The following is a 21,749-nucleotide window of genomic DNA, read 5'->3' as shown; positions in this document are numbered from 1 at the left end:
TGACACAGACACCACACTGGGGGAACAGTGGGTTGCAGGGATGTGAAGGACCTTAACTGCGGAGCACACAAGGTCCCCTGGGCTGTCACAGTCACCTGCCCTGCACGACGCCAGCACCTACTGCCTGCCAGACCTGCCTTCGAAGACTCTGCTGTTGGGCAGGTGCCGGGAGCCACCACAGGAGATCCCACCCATGACAAAGGTCATGTGGAGGAGGCCTGACAGGCAAAGGCGGATCAGGCCTCGAGGGAACCCCTGAATCTGCTCGAGCATCTACCCCAAAACCAAAATCTGTCTGTCTTACTATTTTGTGTCTCTCACCAACTCTTCTGACATTAACAGGGAGCTATCCCTGGCCACCTTTCTCTGGAAAAAGTCAACTTAGGGCTTTAGTTAATAAGTCTCCTGGGCATGATAGGAGTGTTTCAATTCAAACCCCTCTGTGGGCATTCTAGCTTGCCTGACAGGTTTAGCCATACTCTTGCAATTAACACACATGACTGTTCACAACTCCCCAACCTTGAAAAGCCTAAACATTCTAAAAGTCCTGATGAGCATAGAGTCCTTTAAGGGATGAAAAATTATTAGAATAGATAGTACTGGTAAAGGGCTTCATTATTGGGCCAGTGCTTGCTGCCAAGTGCCCACATCCCTTATCCATTGTGCACTTGGGAGTGCATTGGCTAACATAGTTGGAATGTAGGAAAAACAAGTAGCACCCTGGGAATTAACCACATCAGACCTTTGAGCTAACTGGTTCTTTTTTTGTTGTGACCCACTGCACCTTTGCTCTGTGAGAATGTAACTCTGTTTAGTACTTTCTGAGGCTGAGAGAAATAAAGAAGAAACACTTGAAGGGAAAACAAGTTTTCTGGCTGATCAGCCTTTATCAAAAAAGGGTCATAAAATGTCCACAGGCCTCCAAGGCCAGAAGATATTATACACAACATTGTTTATGGGAAAAGTATGTAGAAAAAATCCTGGTTTCGATAAAGACAAAACAGATGTAATGTGTGGGCTGACTCTGTATGACTTTGCATCTTTCATTTCCCTCTATGTACAAGTCAAGGTATAAAAGTTGCTTTTGAAAATAAAGGTATGGGCCTCGCTCACCGAAGCTTGGTCTCCCCGTGTCATTCTTTTTTTCCTTTTCTCTCCTTTTCTCTCTCTGTCCTTTTTTCAGGATGACTCCTTGGAACACAGGGGCCTGGCGCTGCACCAGAGCACGGAACCAGGTGCCAGGAGACCTGGGGCGAGGGCAAGGCTCGGGCGCCATCTGACCACGGGGCCCAGTGAGACGTCCCTTGCCCACCCTGCTAGTAGACAGTCACGGCCGTCAGGAGCCACCTCTCTCAGGGCTCCACTAATGCACGTCTGCCCTAGATCTCCAGTTCCCACTGTGCCCTCAGCGATTCTTCACCCAGAAGTGAAACTTCTTGGGCTAATGAGGCCAGACAGCGGTGCACATGGGCCTCCGTCTTTTGCCATAAAGGAGGTCCTGTACATATTCCAGAGAGAAGACACCACCCCGCTCTCAGGCCTCGCCTTGTGCTCCTGCAGCCTCCCTGGTGCTCCGACCCAGTCAAGCTGCTTCCCTGTAAAAACACAAACCCCACTGGCCATGCAGGCTGATCCTGCATGCTTGAAGAGTATTTATAACTGGCGTCTCAGAGGCCCCTCATCTCCTCTTCGGCTCCTTTGCAAATGAAGCACGTAAATCATTTTGCAGTAACGTTGTCTTTTTAATAAGGCTCGTCAAATGGCATTCTCGCTGACGAGGCACACCACGTTCCAGCCACATTTCTGTGGCTGTTTCCCCGCTGAGACGAGAGGTGGGGTGCAGACGCTGGGAACGGTGCTGGGGGGCTGCATGATGCACAGCCCTGAAGGAGTGTCTGCTCTCCAACTGTCAACAGAGGCTCCCTTCCAAGATTGAAGAACCGAGTAGAAGGAGACAATTCGTACCTATTCTGTAACTTGACATTTCTAAGTGTGGGCCCTGAACAAGCAGGTTCAGCGTCACTTGAGAACTTCCTAGAACTACAAAAGCCCCAGGGCCGTGCCAAGCCACCGACGCAGAGTCTTGAAGGCTGGGCTCCAACGACTCACACCCTAACCCATCCTCCTGGGGGTTCTGACACGTGTTCGAGGAGAACCCCACTACCCTAACATAGCACGACCCTCTGCACCAGGGTCACCTCGAGGCTTGCTGGAGAAGTGCGGAGGAACCCTGATCCCCAAGATTCCCTCCCGGGCCCAACCTTGAGAGATGGAGCCAGGAAAGCTACGGGGGTAACAGCTCCTCTGGGTGATTCTGAGGGCTTCCCACATGGCACTAGTGGTAAAGAACCCGCCTGCCAACGCAGGAGACATAAGAGATGCGCGTTCGATCCCTGGGTTGGGAAGATCCCCTGGAAGAGGAAATGGCAACCCATTACAGTATTCTTGCCTGGGAAATCCCATGGACAGAGGAGCCTGGCAGGCTTCATCCCATGGGGTCACAAAGAACTGGACACGACCAAGTGGACTTAGCACTCATGGGTGATTCTGATGCTCTTTCAAGTGCAAAAGCAACCAATATAAATCAACAGTAGCTTTGCAGGGAGGAAGGTAGGAATTAGAGCCCTTTCTCCAAATAGAATCCTACTTGGGCCCCAACATGCTGCATTTCACCAAATCTGAGCTGCCGTTGATTGTAAGATGCACAGTTTAGAACATGAGAGAGGAATGCACGGCCAGTTCCTAGTGTGAGAGGCTGCTGACTGGGTTCAGCGAAGTACAAAGGGAGAAAATAATTCATCTGAGAATTGATAAAAACAGAATCAAAGCACGAGCAGCACATCTACTGTAACAGACGCAGGTGCGAGAGTTCTGGAGGCCTGGACCCCTTCCTTGCCCTCTGACGGGCCTGAAGAGACGCCGGGCTTAGGAAAACACTCAATAAATTACTCCCTCAGTGCAGACAAGCCACGGAGGGGAAGGGATCCACATTGGTTATATAGTTGTCCACACTGAACAACAGACCAGACATCCACAGCTTATGAAGAACAGCTACGGATCAACAAGAAAAGCCATAGGAAAGACTGCAAAGACCACTTTGTCAGAGAAGATAACCAAATAGCCAAAAACACGTGAAAAGACACAAATTAAAATCATAAGGTGGTACAACTGGGCAACAGCCACAGTCGCTAAATGAAAAAGGCAGACAATCCCCAGTGCTGGGAAGACGTGGGGCAGACAGAAGGCTCACCCGCAGCCGTCGGGGAACAAATGGACACCAACACGGCAGTGAGCTACCTGCAGCATCCATGAAAACTGAACACAGAAATAACTTAAAACCCAGTGGTTCCATCCAGTGTGCTAACGGCCATGCATGATCTGTGCACCAAAAGACACATGTCAGGAGGTCCAGAGCAAGCTGGTTCTTTACAGTTTAAAAATAGCAACAGTCGAATGTTCCTTTAGAGGAAGGGTAAGGATGGGTGTCCGCATGTAATTGACTAGTCTACAGCAGAGGGGGTCTGTGAACCATAGTCACTGACGTCACCAACGATGTCAAATCAAAGAAACCAGGGACAAAGGAACACACAAATTCAATGAATCTCAGTAAAGTTCAGAAAAAAGGCAAACGCTATTCTTTGGTAGCAGGAGTCCATTTGTGGTTAATGATGGAGGGCAGTGGCTGGAAGGGGCACGAGGTAGGGGAACCTGGGAGCGAACTGGCAACCAGCGCTCGGGGTGCTGGCTGCACTGGTGCGCCCACTTTGTGAAAATTCATTAAGCTGCACTTATGATGTGTACACTTTTTTTGTATGTTGGACTGTTACATAGAGTTTAAAAGGCAGGAGGAAGAAGAGAAGCAGGAGGAAGAAGATGAAGAGGAGGCGGTGGGGAGGAAGAGGAAGAAATCCCAACACTGAGTCATCTAAATGTGCTTCCGGCATGAAGCTCAGCTTTGATTCCTGACTGAATTCTCTTTGTGGTAGGGGCATCACGCCCTTGACTTGCAGTTTAATGTTACACTACCAAAAGCATTTCTACAGACCCCTTCTAGATTTACTGTGTGAATATAGGTGAGTGCCCTCAGGGCCCTTTTAATGAGGCTTCATGGGAGAAGCTCCTCTAATATCTCGATTATCTCCATATCCTGAAAAGTTACTCTCTGCTCAAGCAACAGAGGTGTGTGGGGGTGTGTATGCATATAACCCAGACACAACATGCTTATGGAATATCCTGTTTTTCTTTTTGCTTTGGTTGCTAGGAAGCACTGTGTCAAAATTTCAACCCATTTTTAATAGTTCCACACACCCATTCTGTGTCTCTTCTGCACTGGGGGCGGGGCTGATGTGATGAGGCCTCCCAAGGACAGGGTCTCCCAGTCTAGCTGGGACGCAGGTGATCAGGAGGCACTGATCAGTGCTGTGAGGGGAAGCACAGGAACACCAGGAGCCTGCAGTGGGGGCCTAATGGACCCGTGGGCTTCCCAGGTGGCTCAGTGGGAAGGAATCCACCTGCCAAGTGGAGACACAGGTTCAATCCCCAGGTCAGGAGGATCCCCTGGAGAAGGAAATGGCAACCCATGCCAATGTTCTTGCCTGGGAAATCCCATGGACAGAGGAGCCTGGCGGGCTACTGTCCATGGGGTCGCAAAGAGTTGGACTTGACTTAGTGATGGAACCACCACCACCTACCCTTAGAGCATCAAGGAAGGCTTCTTGGAGGAAGCACCACTTGAACTAAGTATGAAGGGATGACCAGACATTTACCAGGTGAGGAGGGTGGAGTGGGACGTTCTAGGCAGAAGGAACAGCACAGGCAAAGGCATGTATTGAGAGTGAGTCTAAGGCCAATGGTAAAGGTCTATATTCTAACTCTTTCCTTGATTTTGTGTATTCTTCGATTCTTGGTTCCCTTTGCTGATTTTCTTAGCTTTAAATTTTTATCTTATTTTTTCAAGACTTCATGCACCTTTTTGCAACTGTGTATTATACAAAAACTAAAGAGCCCAGGCAGGATATTCTGCAGGTGCTGACACGAGCATGCGTAGTTTGGGCCTCAGAAGCCTGGCTCCCTCCTCTACCACCAGTGTCCCATGAGCGGACCTCCAGATGCTAGAAACAATCACCTCCTCCTCCTCTCCAAGTCTCCTGCAACAGCTGACACATCGCAAACCCCCAAGTCCAACGTGACAGCTCGTGATGGATTACTGCATAAAATGTCAGCTTGGTGGGAAGAATTTCTGCCGGGAAGTCACCGATACTCCCCACCAGCCCACAGCTCTCTGACTGCTTCTGCTGCTCTACTCATGGCTACTACCAGCAAGAGGGGTCAGGCACTGGCTCTCTGGAGCCTCAGAGGAGGTATTGTAAGGTATTCAGGTGCCATTCCCCCTCCTCACAGTCTCGTCCATGAGAGGGGCAGTAGGCCAGCCCAGCCCTCCTCCTAGTGCACCGGAGACCCTCCCTTCCAGGAGCCCCTGCCCCTCGCCTGACCATGAGGGTGGACCACCAGGGAATTCCTGATCTTGATTTCTGAGGTTTTCAGGGCTCCCTTAAATTGTGCCCCCTTGGCAAATGCTTGGCTTGCCCTAGTCCCAGCTGTCTGTCTCCAGGAAGCCCTGGTACGTCACAGGGTTCTGCTGAAGTTCAGGTGGAGCTCGTTCATTCCCTTCTTCATACCCTTGTTCATCAGATGTATCTGAGTACCTTCCACGTGATAGACTTTCTACCAGACTCCTCGGATACAGCCAGAGACAAGGCAAAGTCCCTGTCCTCACAAAGTCTCCAGGCCAACAGAGGGAGACAGACCCCAAGTAGATAAACGTGCAAGCTAGCTTTCAGATGGTGGAGTGCTGCAGGTATTAAACAGAGGGAGGTGACGGGGAGGGAGGTCAAGTGGGGGGTGATATTATGTAAGTGGTCAGGGAAGACGTGTGTGGACTGAAAAGTCTGAAGCTAGATCTGACGCATGTGATGCCCCCATCTCTGTGCAGATCTGGAGGAAAGGTAGAGGCAGCCAGTGCAAAGGTCCTGAGGCAGCGTGACAGACTGTCTCAGTCCAGAGCAAAACCAGAGCTTCCTGTGCTTGCGCGGCTGGGGTGGTGTCACTGCCAACATTAGTGCTTGTTTGGCTGATGGCTAGCAGGGATTGCAATTAGGTTCACCAGCAAAAGCCAACAGTACTCAATTCTTTTTCTTCAGCATTTTCTTTTTTAAGGGCAATCCAAATTGGTTCTTATATCTCTGGCTGAAAGGCCTTTTCTTCTATAAAGAGCCAGATAGTAAATATTTTTAATCTTTGCAGGTCACACAGTCTCTGTCACAAACTGCTCAACTCTGCCTTTGTAGCATGCAAGCAGCCAGAGACTGCACACTAATGAATGGGCGTGGCTGTGCCAATAAAACTTTATTTATAAAGAACCGGTGGTGACATGGGTTTGCCCTGTGGGCCATAGTTTGCCCATCTCTTTATTCATTTTCACTGTGGTAACTCAGGTTTTAGTCTAACAAGATGTGTTCCTCCATTCTGCCAACAGACGCCCTTTCGGGTGCTTATGCTCTTCAACATGAGACGCACTGCTGCTGAAAGCGTCCTGTCTTTTCATTTCTGTGAGAGAGGTTCTCCAGCACGTGAGCCTGGAAGTGGAACGGCTGGGCCACAGGGCACAGGCAGCGCCAACTCTCAGAGATGACGCTAGACTGTTCAAGAGCCACGAGACCAACTGACACCCATACCAGCAGCATGAGTTCCCGCTGCTACGCACTCCTGTTGCCAACACTTGGCGACATCAGACTTCAGGATTTTGCCCATTTCAAGCATTAAGTGATACCTGTTGTGCTGTTAATGTACATTTCCTGATTGCTAGTTAGTAGTCTTTTCATGAGTTTATTGGCCATTTGCATTCCTGATCCTTTAAACTCCTAAAATGAGTTTCCCTGCTGAGAACTGCCAATTTCTAATTTTTGCCCGCCCCCCCCCCCGACTTTTTTTTTTACTGGAATGTTTACCTTTTCCCAATTGATTTGAGGAAGTTCTTTACATATTCTGGTTACTCTGTCAGTTGCATTTGTTGTAAATTTCATCTTCAAGAACATGGTGTGTCTTTATTTTATGCTCTGACAATCAGAAGTTGATCACCTTGTTAGGGTCACAGTGATCATTCTCCCCTGCGAGCTGTGCTTTTGTGACTTCTTTAAGAAATTCTTCCCTTGGGAGCCACATGACGTGGCTTTGAGACTCATCTCTACACTTGCTGGTTGTGGGGCTGGGGGAAGGCACTTAATACCCCAGAGCCTGCGTTTCCACCTCTGTAAAATGGGGAGTGGAGTGGCATGAACCTCACAGGGTTATTCTGAGGAGTCTTGAAGGGACTGAGCACCATGCCCGGCTCACTGTCACCTTCCCCATCAACAGACCTCCTCTCCGTGCAGGAGGGATGGGGGTACCTTGCTCTCCAGCAGGTCTGCGTTCTGCCGGAGTTCATTCCGAGACTTCTCTGCCTTCTCTAGCTTCTGCCTCAGCGCTGTGAGCTCCGCCTACAAAAGCAAACACAGTAACAGAAGCCATTCTGGACTGGAGGTGCAGGTTCCATACGTGTCAAGAGTGGCCAGCAAATGCAGTGGGTGATGCAGCCAGCCCATCTGTGATGACGGCCATTTCTGAATATGATCATCTCTATTCAGGCAAGCCCGGTCCATACCAGCCTGGACTAGGGTCTGGATGCAAATCCTTGGAACAAGACCACTGTTTATTGAGACGGTGCATGCCCAAGTGAGACAGGGCACACCCGAGTGACACGGGGCACCCAGCTCTTCATCCTCCCCAATTACCACTTTCGGCCAGGGGGTCGTCCTGAGGTTTACAGCACCACTGTCAGGAGCAATTGAAATGCTCACCCCCTGCAGGCCAGTGGAGTGAACCATAAAACGCACACCCCAAGGAGGACCATGTGGCCATGAAGAGAGAACAAGGAAGATTTCTATAAAAACGGGAACCATGTGACAATACGTAAATGCAGCACATTAACATGCTGTATACCTTAAATGTACAATGCTGTAGGTCAAACATACTTCAACTAAAAAAGTTTAAAAAATAATCCAAAAACAGGATGTGGCATGGTTCTTAAAATCTATTTTGAAGTGAAAAATGCAAGTTGCAGAAGAATATAGAGTATGCCACCTTTTGTGTAAGAAAGAAACCATTAGTCCTGTGTGTGTGTGTGTGTGTGTGCGCACGCGTGTGTACTGCACGTGTGCACGTGTGCCCGCGTGTGTACATGCACACCTTGCTTCATTGTGCTGGGTACTGCAGATACTGCATTTTTTACAAATTGAAGGTTGGTGGCAACCCTGCGGTGAGCAAGTCTATTGGTGCATTTTTTCCAAAAGCATTATCCTTTAATTAAGGTATGCAGATCGTGGGGGGACCAAATGCTACTACACACTTAACAGACTACAGAACAGCGTCAATATGACTTGTATAGGTCCTGGAAAGTCAGCCAGTTCACGTGACTCACTGTGATATCCGATTTATCTTGGCAGCCTGGAACTGAACCTGCACGATCTCCAAGATATGCCTGAATTTGTTCATTTTTGCCAAAAGGAACAACAGGCAGGATAACCCAGAAACCAGCCAGAACAGTTTCCCTGGTGGCTGACTGGTAAAGAATCTGCCTGCCAAGGCAGGAAACCCGAGTTCAATCCCCAGTTTGGGAACAGCCCCTGGAGAAGGAAATAGCAACCCATTCCAGTATTCTTGCCTGGAGAATCCCATGGACAGCGGAGCCTGGTGGGCTGCAGTCCGTGGAGTCAGACATGACTGAGCGACTAAACAATCAGAACAGTTACCTGTATCAAGTGGGTGCTAACGGGATTGAAGGGAGGGTAGGGGGAGTATCCTCTGAGAGGCACAAAAATAAACAGCTCACGGACTCTCCCACAGACCCTCTCTGGGAGGAGAGGTGGAGTGCCGGCCTCAGACCAGCACCCACTCACCTACCGAGGAGCTGGGCACCGGGTGGAGGGAGGCTGTTCCAGCTGGGGCAGAGGGATGTCTGTAAAGGGGCAGTGAGGGCTAGTGGTGGAGCATTTATGGGTGAAGAATATCCAGGGCTGGGGGCACTAGTCTGGATGCAAACACCAGGGAGCGGGCTGGAGGGGGTGGGGGAGTGGGGATCGCCCTGCCCACCGTGTGGACCCACCTCCTTGGTACGGAGCTGCTCCTCCCCGATGGTGGCGCTCAGCAGGGGCCGAAGGGAACCCAGGAGCCGCCACCACGGCCAGTCCCTGACCGCCAGGAACACAGCTACGTTCTTCTGGATGCACCGGGCGGCCAGCCGGTGAATCTGCAGGGGATGAGAGTGCAGACTGAGGGCCCTTCCCAGCTCAGCTGAAGGAGGCAGAGGGCGGTGGGCAAGGGGGCTGGAGGATATCGGTTTATCCTTAGTGGAAGGGATGGGGAACTTAAAAAAAAAAAAAGGCTTCCTTTAATGGAGTCAGGCTCTCAGCATCAGGCCACAATTTAGTCTGGAATAACTAATAATAACAATAGGATAAGGAGTAGAAATATAATACAACGGGGTCAACTCTCACATGCGGATTAGGCACAAAAGTCACTGTGCAAGGCAAAACTCCTGGAAAATCCCTGAAACCTGCCCACAAGAAGCAGTGGCCATAATGATGCTGTCGGTTGATATTTAAGGAAGAGATACCAGTTCCAGTGCATTTAAACACAAGTCCACGCTTCTCACTCTTGAGTGTGCATCAAATCTCCAGGAGGGCTTGTTAAAACACAGGTGCCTGGGCTCTAGCCCAGAGCGTCTGATTCAGTGAGCCCGGGGCAGGGCCCGAGAATCTGCATTGTGCACAAACTCCTAGCTGATGTGGATGCTGCTGGTCTGGGGGCCACACTTTGAGAACCACTGACCTAGGTCATTCTAATCAGAGGTGGGAATCAAGCTAAGTAAGAAGCCACCATCACAACAGCCAAGGCTTGCTCAGCTGGCACAGCGCCTCCCACAGGCCAGACACCACCTGGAGCATGTTATAGCAGCTCAGTCCTCACTACAGCCCTATGAAGGTAGGTGTTATCATCATCCCCGTTTTACAGATGGGAAAACTGAGGCACAGAGTGGTACAGTCACTTGTCCAGTGTCACACAGCTTCTTGGAGGTGGAGTCAGGATCTGAACCCCTGCAGTGTCGCTGCAGGTAGAGCCCAGGCTCTTAATTTAGCCTGTTTCAAATTGATCCACGGCATAAACTACCTGAGCACAACGGGCTGGTGAGACAGCTCACAGTATTTTCATTATTAATCTTCTTGCCTTTTTCTATTCTTACCAAGTACGTATTTGTGAGTTTACACGTTCACAGAAGCTGGGGGCACGTGCACTAAGACTCTGTGCTGGTGGCAGTAATTAGCAACACTAGGGCAGCGGCAGCTGGTACTATTACCGAGCAGCTACATGTGGTATGTCCTGTACTACATGCATGCTACCTCACGTCACCTCCACTCAGCGACTACGTGGTAGAGGTGAGATTCAAACATGCTTCCTGTCTGCCTCTAGAGCCGTGCTGTGTTCTGCATCGTGCAGGCTGCAGAGAGGAGACTCAGCTCTGGAGAGCTCTGAGGATGGTGGCCTAGCGCGGCTCAGGACTGCAGACTCTGACCCTGCCCTCTGGTTCTAAAGGCCTCCGTGGACAGATCCTGCCCATGCCCTGTCTGCTGGTCCACAGCAGCCAAGTTCCCCAGAGATGGGACAGACAAATCATTTCCAGCCCAGGAGGGCTTGGACAACCTCTGGACATCCTGACCAAGGCTCTCATCAGTGGTGATTTGATGTCAGTTCAGTTAGTTCAGGCACTCAGAAGTGTCCAACTTTTTGTGACCCCATGGACTACAGCACACCAGGCCTCCCTGTCCATCACCAGCTCCCAGAGTTTACTCAAACTCATGTCAACATCCTAGAAACAGCTGTATCATCTTACAAAGTATCCGTCAAAGTCTGATCACCTGGACAGAGTGGGGGCACCAGCATGGGAGATGGGCAGACCTCCTTGCCCACCCCAGACTCACTGGACCATGATCTGCACGCTAACAATATCCACTGGACATTCGTGTACAAGCGCAAGTGTGAGAAGCAGGGATGACAGCCCCTGGACCAGTGTGGAGGACGCTATTCCAGATCCCACACCCCTGCCAGGTTCACGCGACACTCAGCGCCCCCACCTTCAGCTTCTTGAATCCCTGGCGAGAGAGAAAGCCCCTGCAGGCCGCCTGGAACAGGACGATGCTCTGAGACACCAGCTTCTCCCGCTGCTTCTCCAGCCTGGACACCACGCCCGCCTTGAGGAAGACCTGGAGGGAGGGAAGGCTGCAGGTGACTCTCCACAAATGCATCAGACTGTCTCATGTGGGAGGGGCTGCAGCTCAGCCCCACTTCTCCTGAGTCCAACCAAAATGTTTGTGAGCAGCTGCCCTGGACCGGGGTTCTAAATGGTCAAAGCACCTTGTCTCCTGAGGCCTCCTCTTTCCCTTCTCTTGGCCCCCAGGGCTCCACAGTGTGGCCCACACACCTGAGTGTGGTCACTGTCACCACCCGGGGGGTTGTTAGAAATGCAGCATCCCAGGCCCCACCTCAGACCTGCTGAATCCAGACAATCCCTAGGGGGACTCAAGCACGTTTGCTGAGAAGCCCCTCATGTCTCCGGGTCCTTGCACCACCCAGGGAGTGTGGTCAATGAGGATTCCCAGGCCCTGCCCCAGGGGGTGCAGAACCAGCGGGCTGGGTGGCATTCCTGAGTATGCATTCTGTTTTGACAAGTGCTGCTGGCCAGGAGAGAAGAGCTGCCCCAGAAACACTCGGTCCTACCTCAGAAGGAGGGGCAGAGAATGCGGGGAAGTGGGGGCAGCCCTCCTCAGTCAGAAGAGGCCGGGGCCAGGCTGGAGCCGCCTGTGGAGGCACACAGGCATAGAGTGGAAGACAGCTGGAGGCTCACAGCTCTGGGCCTCAGCTCTCAATAGCGGATGCGGGCTCCCGTGGCAAAGTGATTAGTGCGTTCTCGGCTCCCACAGGGCTGTCCCTCAGAGACTGCGGGGAACAGCGGAGGGTTTTCAGAGTGAGCCTGAAGCTCTGGGGCCAGGCCTGCCCTGGCCAAGGTGCTGGGGTCACTGCGGCTGGTGTCACCTCCCCACAGGTAAAGAAGAGACGCGCTCATGCCGCTCATTTTCTGAGCACAGTCTCTTGCGTTACTTCACCAGATTCGGTTTGTAGCCCCAAAGGTGGCCAGCCGCTGGAGAGCACCATCTTAATCGCTGATACTGTCAGATAATCTGCGGCATTATCCGTTAATGGCTCACACGGACGGAGCCCTCCTAAGTTCTGGATCTGAACCAGATGCTTGATATGCAGGCAAAACACCTGACATGGAGAGTCTGAGACGGTAGTTACCACAACCCCCTCCCCTGCAATGGTAGTTACCACAACCCCCCTCCCCCCCATTAAAAAATCATTTTTGGCTGCACCGTGTGGCATGTGGGATCTTAATTCCCCAACCAGGGATCAACCCCCAGCCCCCTGCACTGGCAGCAAGAAGTCTTAAGCACTGGACCACCAGGAGAGTGTCCAATCCCCACATGTGATGGAGGGAGAACCTAGGGCTAAAAAAGGCATGCTTTTGCCCAGATCCTCTACCGCCAAATGGTAACACGGGGATTAACTTCCCTCTCTGACTCCAGAGGAGACCATGGTTGTCACTGAATGTAATTAACATTTGCATGGCATCTGCATTTTGAGAAGCTCTTCTCCTATGTCCCATTTTAACTCGAGTTCACGTGGCTGGTGAGCAGCAAAGCTGAGACTTGATCCGGGAACCTCGAGTCCACCTCCTGCATCCATTCACATCGTCGGCATGAGGAGCTTTCATTTCCTGGCTCACGTGGTACACAAACATCAGGGGTATGTGGCCGAACAGTAATCTGATTCCAGGGGGAACCAAGGGTCTCCGGCGAGTCTTCATCCCCTTAAACCTGTTTTCTGTAACCATGACCAACCACTCGGCCAGCCCCGCGGCAAACCTTTCCTCGGAGGGAACGTGGAGATTAGCGCACCCCATTGCTGCTAATTAACTCTGTTCTGTAACCCTCCATCACTTTACACAACACTTCCTATGAGCCGGGCTGCCAAGACAATCAGCCTCGTTGAAACAAAGACGCGATTGACTCATTACCTATCAGATTGCCTCAATAATGACTGTATTAATTTCACAAGCTAGTGAGTCCCAAAAGCCGCTGTTAAAAAAAAAATCAATGATCAAAGTGATGACAGCACTAGTCCGTATATTACAAAAGTCGGCAGGCGCTGCCAAAGCTGTTATTGATTAAGTATGAAGCTTTCATTAAAAAGATAATTGGAAACGACCATACACAGAATGGGAATAAGTCATCGCCTCTGTAGAATCGTGATTTTTTTTTTTTTTCCTTTTCTTTTCTCTTTTAAGACCACATCGCCGTCCAGGAGGCTGACGGCATGTGGAATCCCACCTTTTTCATAAATGTCGTGGCCCTCGGCACAGGCCTCAGTGAGGCACTGGAGGCGAGAATCACAAAGGAAAATCTAAGTGATTCACTCTTTGTGGATCCAGCTGCCTACTGGACCCAAGCAGAGTGTAATGTCCCAACATCCCCTTCCGAATGGGATCTCTGGGAGCCGCTGTTAGGCACACTGCTTTTGCTCTCAAAGTGCTGCAGGCCAGGTTTCAACATCTAATGTGGCCATCGCTCTCCTGTCTAATACTCCTGAGAAATTAGCCATTCTCTCTTAGTAATTTTCCAGATTATAGGCACTTCCCTGGTGGCTCAGACGGTAAAGCGTCTGTCTAGAATGCGGGAGACCTAGGTTCGAGCCCTGGGTTGGGAAGATTCCCTGGAGAAGGAAATTTTCCAGATTAGAGGAGATCAATTCTTTAAACATTAAAATGTTACCCTGTTTGACAAGCATCCTGCCCCTGCTGGCAAATGCCTACCACAAACAATGACACACCACCCCTGTCAAATGACAATGTACTGATCCCCACAGCCGACTTGGGATGCAGAAAGCAGAGGGTCCATTTTAGAGATGGGGGAACTGGGCTCAGAGAGACGTCACTCTTCCACATTCGCACTCTGAGGCAGTGGTGGGGCCTGAGTGTGGACCAGCTCAGTCTGTTCTCTCCTATTCGCAGCCTTCCCACCTATGAAGCAATGAATCTGACAAAGCATGAGACCTGCATCTGCCCTTAAAGATGGCAGTCTGCCACCACACCTGGCTTCCAAAAGGACACGTGGACTTTGACAGGCTCTGGATGGTTTCTTCGTGAACGCCAAGCATGACTCGATATTCGTCCTGCGTCATCAGGGGTGCTCTGGCTTGCAGACCTTTCGTCTCACCGCCCTGAGACTGTGAGAAGTGACTTCTCATTTGGCTCTTTTTGTCTTATTCTGCATTACTTGCTGGGGTCAGAAGGACTGACTGTGAAACTCATGAAGTAACTAGGCACTGATCTGAACCGGGCTTCTCCAACCTAGGCACGTCCTCGGATCCCCTAGGGAGCCTGTTACAACTCAGACTGTGGGGCTCCCGCTCCAGGATTTCACAGTCAGTGGTGTGGCTGGGGTGGCAGCGCCTGAGGACGTGTGTTTTCAGGAAGCTCTCGGGCGATGCTGAGGCAGCTGGTCCAGGGATCACACCTTGAGAACCGCTGTTAGTCTAAAAGGATGATGTTCTTGGAGCTGAAGAAGAATTCCTCTGATTAAATAATTTGCTGTATATTTCCATGAGTAAACAATAGAACCACAGCATTTTGAAAAGAAAGTGGGAGGACTTCCCTAGCAGTCCAGTGGTTAAAACTCCATGCTTCCAATGCAGGGGCCATGGGTTTGATCCCTGGCTGGGGAACTAAGATCCCATGTGCCGTGTGGTGTGACAAAAAAAAAAAAAAGGAAGAGAACTTGGGCTTTGGACTGGTACACATTTCCATGGGAGCTGTGCTCCTGGATCCTGAGAGGAACTGGAAAAGGGCTGACTTCCCAGAGGTACAGTTTCCTCCCTGGTGAAGAAGGGATATTATAATCATGTCAACAGAGACTGTGAGGGGAAAAGACGAATAACATATGATGTTGCTTAGCACAGCACCAGGCTTGTGGTGGGGCCCAGTAACCCATGGCTTTATCTCCTCTGCTGGAAATGTCCACAGAACGTCCTGTGGACCAGTCAGGTTGGGACCACAGCAGACTAACAGCTTCTACCACAGGCTTTAGGAGGACCAAGAAGCCTGTGGTGGAGGCTGGTGTGTCTAGGGGGCAAGGACTGGCATGAATGACTGTGAGCTCTCTGAGGAAAGAGGTGTGATGGGGCAGGACACTTCACTCTGATAAGAGGCACTCAGGGCCAACAGTGCCCCCAGGATGGGCTTCTGGAAACCAGGGTCCTGCCCCAGCACTGTACGTGGTACCTGAACATGGCAGCAACTGACAAGGGTTTCCTGGACGACGTTAATCACTCAGAAGGTAACTAAGTGGGGAGATGGTCCTCTAGTCTCCTCTGCCTCCAGCTTGTATTCCTAAATGTTGTCCCCACTCTCCTCCCACCACCTGGTCCTTGAGTCTACAAACTCTGTAGCTCACTCCCCACACTATGACCCACTCACTCTGGGAGGTGGTAATGGGTCTTCTACTGAAACAAGTGGGTTGAAGGCCCCAGGGTCAGGTCATCTGGGGAGTCCTGAACACTGTATGTTCCCTCATGAAAACTTTGAGGATGCCTTGAGCATGTTAGGGCTCCATGAAATTCTTCTCTAAGTGTTTAAACTTTTTCTGAAAGGCTGCTGGCCCAACACCCATTTGGAGAAATCTATGTCCCTCAGCTCTGAAATTTTACGCCTTCTTCTCATGCCCTCTCCTCTCACTCACTGCTGCTAATCCCTAAGACTACAGCTGTGTTACATGTGGTTGCAAAGTAAAAGCTGCAAGGCTTCGAGTGAAAGTGGGCCTTTCTGAGGTTCAGAAAGTTCTACTAAGGTCCAGATGTGAACTCTGCAGACCGCTGAGGTCCCTGAGAGTGTCACCTCTAATAAATGATAGTCCTCAATGGTCTCTCCACCCACACTTACCACATTTTATCTTAACGGCCTTGTCATATAAGGAGGGCAGAGAGTCACTAGCCCTGCATTCAGCTGCGGGAAAAGGAGACACACAGAAGTAGCAGAAGCTGAGGAGGACAAGAGTCAGGTCTCATGTGGGTCCCTGATGTCATGGGTAGAACGGCAAACGAAGGCCCTACTCACCTGGCTGTGCCCCACGGCCACGGCCTTCTTCTCCAGGTCCAGTGTCTGCAGGAGCTGCGCCACGGCCTGGGAAGGAGAGGACAGTTAGAGGGGAAGACAGATGGCGGGCTGGAGACTCCCAGGGTGGATGGTCAGCTTGCTGGAGGGCTGACACCCGGAGAGAGCAGATGTCTCCCGTGTCTGTGAGCTAACAGAGTTCCACCTCCCCAGGAAAGTGCACAGATGGGCATGGGCTGGGTACTGACTGTGTGCCGTCACCCTGCTGAGACCTTCACAGGCACCATCTCGCTTCACCCTCGTGGCAGCCCCAGGTGGGTCGTCACACTAGCATACCCATTTCATGGAGGAGAGAACCACAGATGCAAAACAAATGGAGGATGTGTCTGCTACAGAAAACAGCATGGTGAAACCTCAAAAAATGAAACACGTAATTTCCATATAATCTAGAAATTCCACTTCTGGATATATACCCAAAAGAACTGGAAGCAGGGACTTGAACAGATACTTGTACACACTCAGTTCACACTGGCATCATTCACAGTAGCCAAAAGGTGGAAGTAACCTAAGTGTTACTAAACGCAGTGGCGGCGACAGCCATGGAATTAAGAGACACTTGGTTCTTGGAAGGAAAGCTATGATGAACCTAGACAGCATATTGAAAAGCAGAGACATCACTTTGCTGATAAAGGTCTGTCCAGTCAAAGCTATAGTTTTTCCATAGTCTTGTACAGATGTGACAGCTGGACAATAAGGAAGGCTGAGCACCGGAGAACTGATGCTTTAGAATTGTGGTGCTGAAGAAGACTCTTGAGAGTCCCTTGGCCTGCACAGAGATCAAACCAGTCAATCATAAAGGAAATCAACCCTGAATATTCACCGGGAGGATTGGTGCTGAAGCTGAAGCTTCAATCCTCTGGCCATCTGATGCAAAGAGGCAACTCATGGAAAAGACCCTGATGCTGGGAAAGATTGAGGCAACAGGAGAAGGGGGCAACAGAGGATGAGATGGTTAGACAGCATCACCAACTCTATGGACACGAATCTGAGCAAACTCTGGGTGTCAATGGAGGACAGAGGAGCCTGGCATGCCACAGTCCACGGGGTCACAAAGACTCAGACATGAGTGGGGACCGAACAACAACCTAAGTGTCTATCAACAGATGGACGGATGAACAAAAACATGGTGTATATACCCAACAGAATATCAATCATGTTTAAAGGGGAAGGGAATTCTGAAACAAGCTACAACGAGGATGAACCCTAAGGACATTATATTTAGTGAAATAAGTCAGTCACAAAAGGACAAATGCCATATCATTCCACTTATATGACATACCTAGAGCAGTCAAATTCATAGAAAGTGTCCATAGAATGACGGCTGCCGGCGGCTGGGGTGATGGGGATGGCAAGTTAGTGTCAATGGGTACAGAATTTCAGTCTTGCAGAAAGAAAGAGTTCTAGAGATGGATGGTGGTGATGGCCACACAGGAGTGTGAAAACACTTAATATTGCTAAACTGCACACTTAAAAATCTCTAAAATGCTAAATTTTATGTTATGTATATTTTGCCACAATTTTTAAAAAATGGAAGGAAGAGAATTCCCTGGTGGTCCAGTGGCTAAGACTCCACACTCCCAAAGCAGGGGGCCCGAGTTTGATCCCTAACTAGATCCCACCCACCATAACTAAGAGTTTGAAACTAAGACCTGGAGCAGGCAAACAAATAAATATTAAAAAACCAAAAACAAAACAGAATGAAGGCATTTCCCCAAGGTTATAAGCTACACGAGCCAAATTCGAATCAGGGTGTGTCAGGCCACACTGCAACCGCCATGTCTGGACTGCTGCCCAGGCCCAGGCCAGGGGCAGAGGGCCTCAGGCCACTGGGGAATTTACCCCCGTGGCAGCCACCCCAGCGCCCTGTCCTCTCACCCACTGGCCAGGGACGGCCGGACTCTCCCGAATATGGCCACTAACCCTGTGTTCCTGGCCTAGATGAGGGAGGGAAAGTCCATGTTTAATTCATCAGTTTCCTCTACCGCATCTGGTATACAGCAGGAGCTCGATAAATATGATGAGATCCAGTGAGGGTGGAAGCAGGGCAGGTTGGAGTGGGGGAGTGGGGAGAAAGGCAACGCCCCCTTCAGGAGAAACAAATTCACCTGAGATCCCTAGACTCTGCCTTGGCCAGGCTGCCAGCCATTTAATGGAATCTGGCTCAGACAGTAAAAAATGTGCCTGCAATGCGGGAGACTCTGGTTCCATCCCTGGGTCAGGAAGATACCCTGGAGAAGGGAAAGGCAACCCACTCCAGTATTCCTGCCTGGAGAATCCCATGGACAGAGAAGCCTGGCGGGCCCCAGTCCAAGGGGTCACAGAGAGTCAGACATGACTGAGTGACTAACACTTTCTCTTTCCTCTTGTCACAGAGGCTGCAGGCTCTGGAGCAATCCTGTCAAGAGCTCTGTACCCTCGGACAAATGCAGGTCCAGCTTGGTCCCTTTGTGACTCCAATTCCCCTCCTGCTCCATCCACCCCCACACCAGCCCTCTTGGACTTCCCATTCACTGAAAATCACCCACTGGTTTTTATCTACAGAATAAATTGTCAGAAAAGTCATTGTGACATCCCACCAAGAAAAAGGTATTCTGAGACAGAGTAAGTTGGCAGATGAGTTTCAATTCCATGGATCATAGCATCACAGAAAACTTCCCAAAACACACACACAAAAGAAAATGCTTATTAAAAGTCCAGACCAAGGCTGTAACCTGGGGGGAAGTTTCCTTCTCTGACCTCTGAGAAGAACATTCCATAGCGTCCCCTCCAAAAACTCAGTGGTTTCACTTAATATTGCATTTTAGCCAAAATTGCTCCCAGGGAGCTACAGGCAGCAAAATGCAAAAAAACACAACATATCCAGAAAACGTTTTTTTCCTCTCTGCACAAGAGGAAAACAAAGTAAAAACTGAGAAGCATTTATTCAAGAGAAACTTCTGGGCCTTTAATAATGGTGGGAAGTTTGTGGTAACTGCAATCAAGACCCTTCCACTCCCACCAGGCTCTGTCACTGCAGGGGTCCCACTGGGGTGAGGCAAGCAATGAAAACTAGCTGCTTTGCTGCCAGAAGGGGTTCACATACAGGGAGAAAGTGAGCAGAAATCCCACACCCAGAACCATCATCAGAAACAGGAAGTGATCTTGGCACCAAACGAGTGGAGAAGGTCAGTGGCGCAGCTAGCCTAAGACTGTTTTCTGGGAGGGCAAGCAGTGGGGCCGTAATTAGCCAGGTTCCTCTAACAAGGAGATACTGGGAATGGGATGGTCACAGTCGGCTGTGATAACCATGCCCCATACGTTCCTGGCCATCTGGAAAGCTATCCACACGCACAGGAAGGACTTGGCGGATGGAGGGGGCTGAGGCACTTATACATTCCTACCCAAATATAAGGCCACATGCACAGGCGGAAAATACGGAGAAGAGCCACACAGAAAGTAAAATCTGTGGCACAACTACAAATGCCTGAATGCTGGATGCACCTTCCAAACCACACAGAGCGCCGTAAAATCACTGTACAAATCAGATAAAAGGTCACACATTCAAGATGTTTGACCCCAACCTCTGCTGACCACTCAGCTGTGCTGGCACGGGGTCAACCCTTGAGAATCCACAATTTCTAATAAAAACAAGAATTTTTAGGAAGTGAACAGAGACAGTAGCAGTCTCACACCACAGGGGAGACAGACTCCATAAATCTAGTCCTTAATATTAAGTTACTAATTGGGAAAAGGTTGGGATCTACACACGCAATATTTTATTATTGAAAATGTCCGGTTTTCAAGAGAAAATTACAAGACATGCAAAGAAATTAGAAAGTGACCTATGTTCAAGGAACAAACCCCCAAAATCAGTCGCAGGAAACCCTCTGGGGGTGTAGATGCTGGCCTTAAAAAAGACTTCCAGACAGCTCTCACAAGGCACACAACGGGCTTAATTAGCTCACATGTCTGGCACGTGGTGAGTCTCCATAAGGACGAGTAGGTGGCGGAGGTTCTGAGGTTATAAGCTCCTTGGGGGCACTGTGGAGTGATGACACACCCTCAACCTCCACCACTCTGGGCTCAGACTGCTAGGCCCTGAATGTACCCGGGAGAGGCCCAACTCAGCCTCTAATGACACGGTCCCCGTGTCCTCCAACTGTGCACGGAGGTTTCTCTCCAATATTTAGTGAGGATGCCTCCCTCCCCCCAGCAAAGCACAGTCTGGCATCTCACATCAAGCTGTACATGCCAGACCGGCTGCAGAAGACTCCAGGAACCACAAAGGGCCATGGCCGGGAAGGGCTCCCTACTCACCCCTCCACAGGTCGCACGATGCAGGGACCCAGGGCTGTGGGAATGGACGCTCTCCCTATCACCCTGCTGTCAGGACCGCACCTCCTCTAGGAAACCCACACCGTGGCCAATGGCTGCCATACGTTGGGTACCCACTATGTGCCAGGCACTGTTATGCCCTGTCATACACTGCCCCTGGTCATACAGCTATCAAGCCTCAAGGGGCACAGATAAATGGAAAGAGAGATGGCGGAAACCAGGATTTGAACCCAAGTCTGTCTCTAAACCACATGCTTTTAAACACCAAAACTTTTACACGCTGATGAAAACATTCCATAAGGGTTAGGACTACGTCTCTGTTCTTTAACTCTATAGTTTCATGATTATAAATAGTATGTCTGGCACGAAGCACAAGCAATATGAACAAACATATAAATAAAAAACACACATATTTGTATAACTGGGTTGGTTAACACTAAACAGAAAACAAGCAGAATCATTAAAACAGTAGACCCAAACTGGAAGAAGATGGCCAAGTGAGAAAGTCAAAAATGATGAATAAATTCCAGAGGGCTAAGGCTAAGGCTATGGGAGGGCTTACTAGGTGGCTCAGTGGTAAAGAATTCACCTGCCGATGCAGAAGACACAGCTTCGATCCCTGGGTCAGGAAGATCTCCTGGAGGAGGAAATGACAACCCACTCCAGTATTCTTGCCTGGAGAATCCCATGGACAGAGGAGCCTGGTGGGCTACAGTCCATGGAAGTGAAAAAGAGTGGACACGACTGAGTGACTGAGCACGCATGCACACAAACACAAGGCCACGGGAGGCCCTGAAAAAGTCATTTGGCACCCTCAGAATGGACAGCTTCCTCTCTTCCTCTCTCCCTACCCAAGGCCCCCAGACACAGGCTCATGGGAACCTCTCCAAAACAGAAAAGGACTCGGGGACAAGTTCAGAGGAAATCAGGAGTATCCACCGTGGTCTGAGATGGAACAAGGGTGGCTGCCTTTGAGAAGACAGGCATGCCATAATTATGTTCAGATCAAGTCCCCGGGGACAGAGATTTGGTGGCTAGAATCAATCCTCACTGTGGACAC

The 21,749-nt window shown here is 50.2% G+C and overlaps 1 protein-coding gene across 1 annotated transcript in view; it reads right to left on the bottom strand.

Moving 5' to 3' along the window:
• Positions 1 to 21,749, bottom strand: part of MYO18B (myosin XVIIIB) — a 232,613-nt gene that overhangs the window by 121,127 nt on the left and 89,737 nt on the right. Inside the window, 4 exon segments of the mRNA XM_059876421.1 lie at positions 7,446 to 7,535; positions 9,200 to 9,343; positions 11,226 to 11,354; positions 16,319 to 16,384. Of these exon segments, the coding sequence (XP_059732404.1) occupies positions 7,446 to 7,535; positions 9,200 to 9,343; positions 11,226 to 11,354; positions 16,319 to 16,384 (429 nt within the window).

The sequence above is a fragment of the Bos taurus genome, chromosome 17 (genome assembly GCF_002263795.3).
Source record: "Bos taurus isolate L1 Dominette 01449 registration number 42190680 breed Hereford chromosome 17, ARS-UCD2.0, whole genome shotgun sequence".
NCBI lineage: Eukaryota > Metazoa > Chordata > Mammalia > Artiodactyla > Bovidae > Bos > Bos taurus.
Note: the sequence above shows the minus strand (reverse complement) of the source record. Positions and strands in the feature narration are given on the sequence as shown.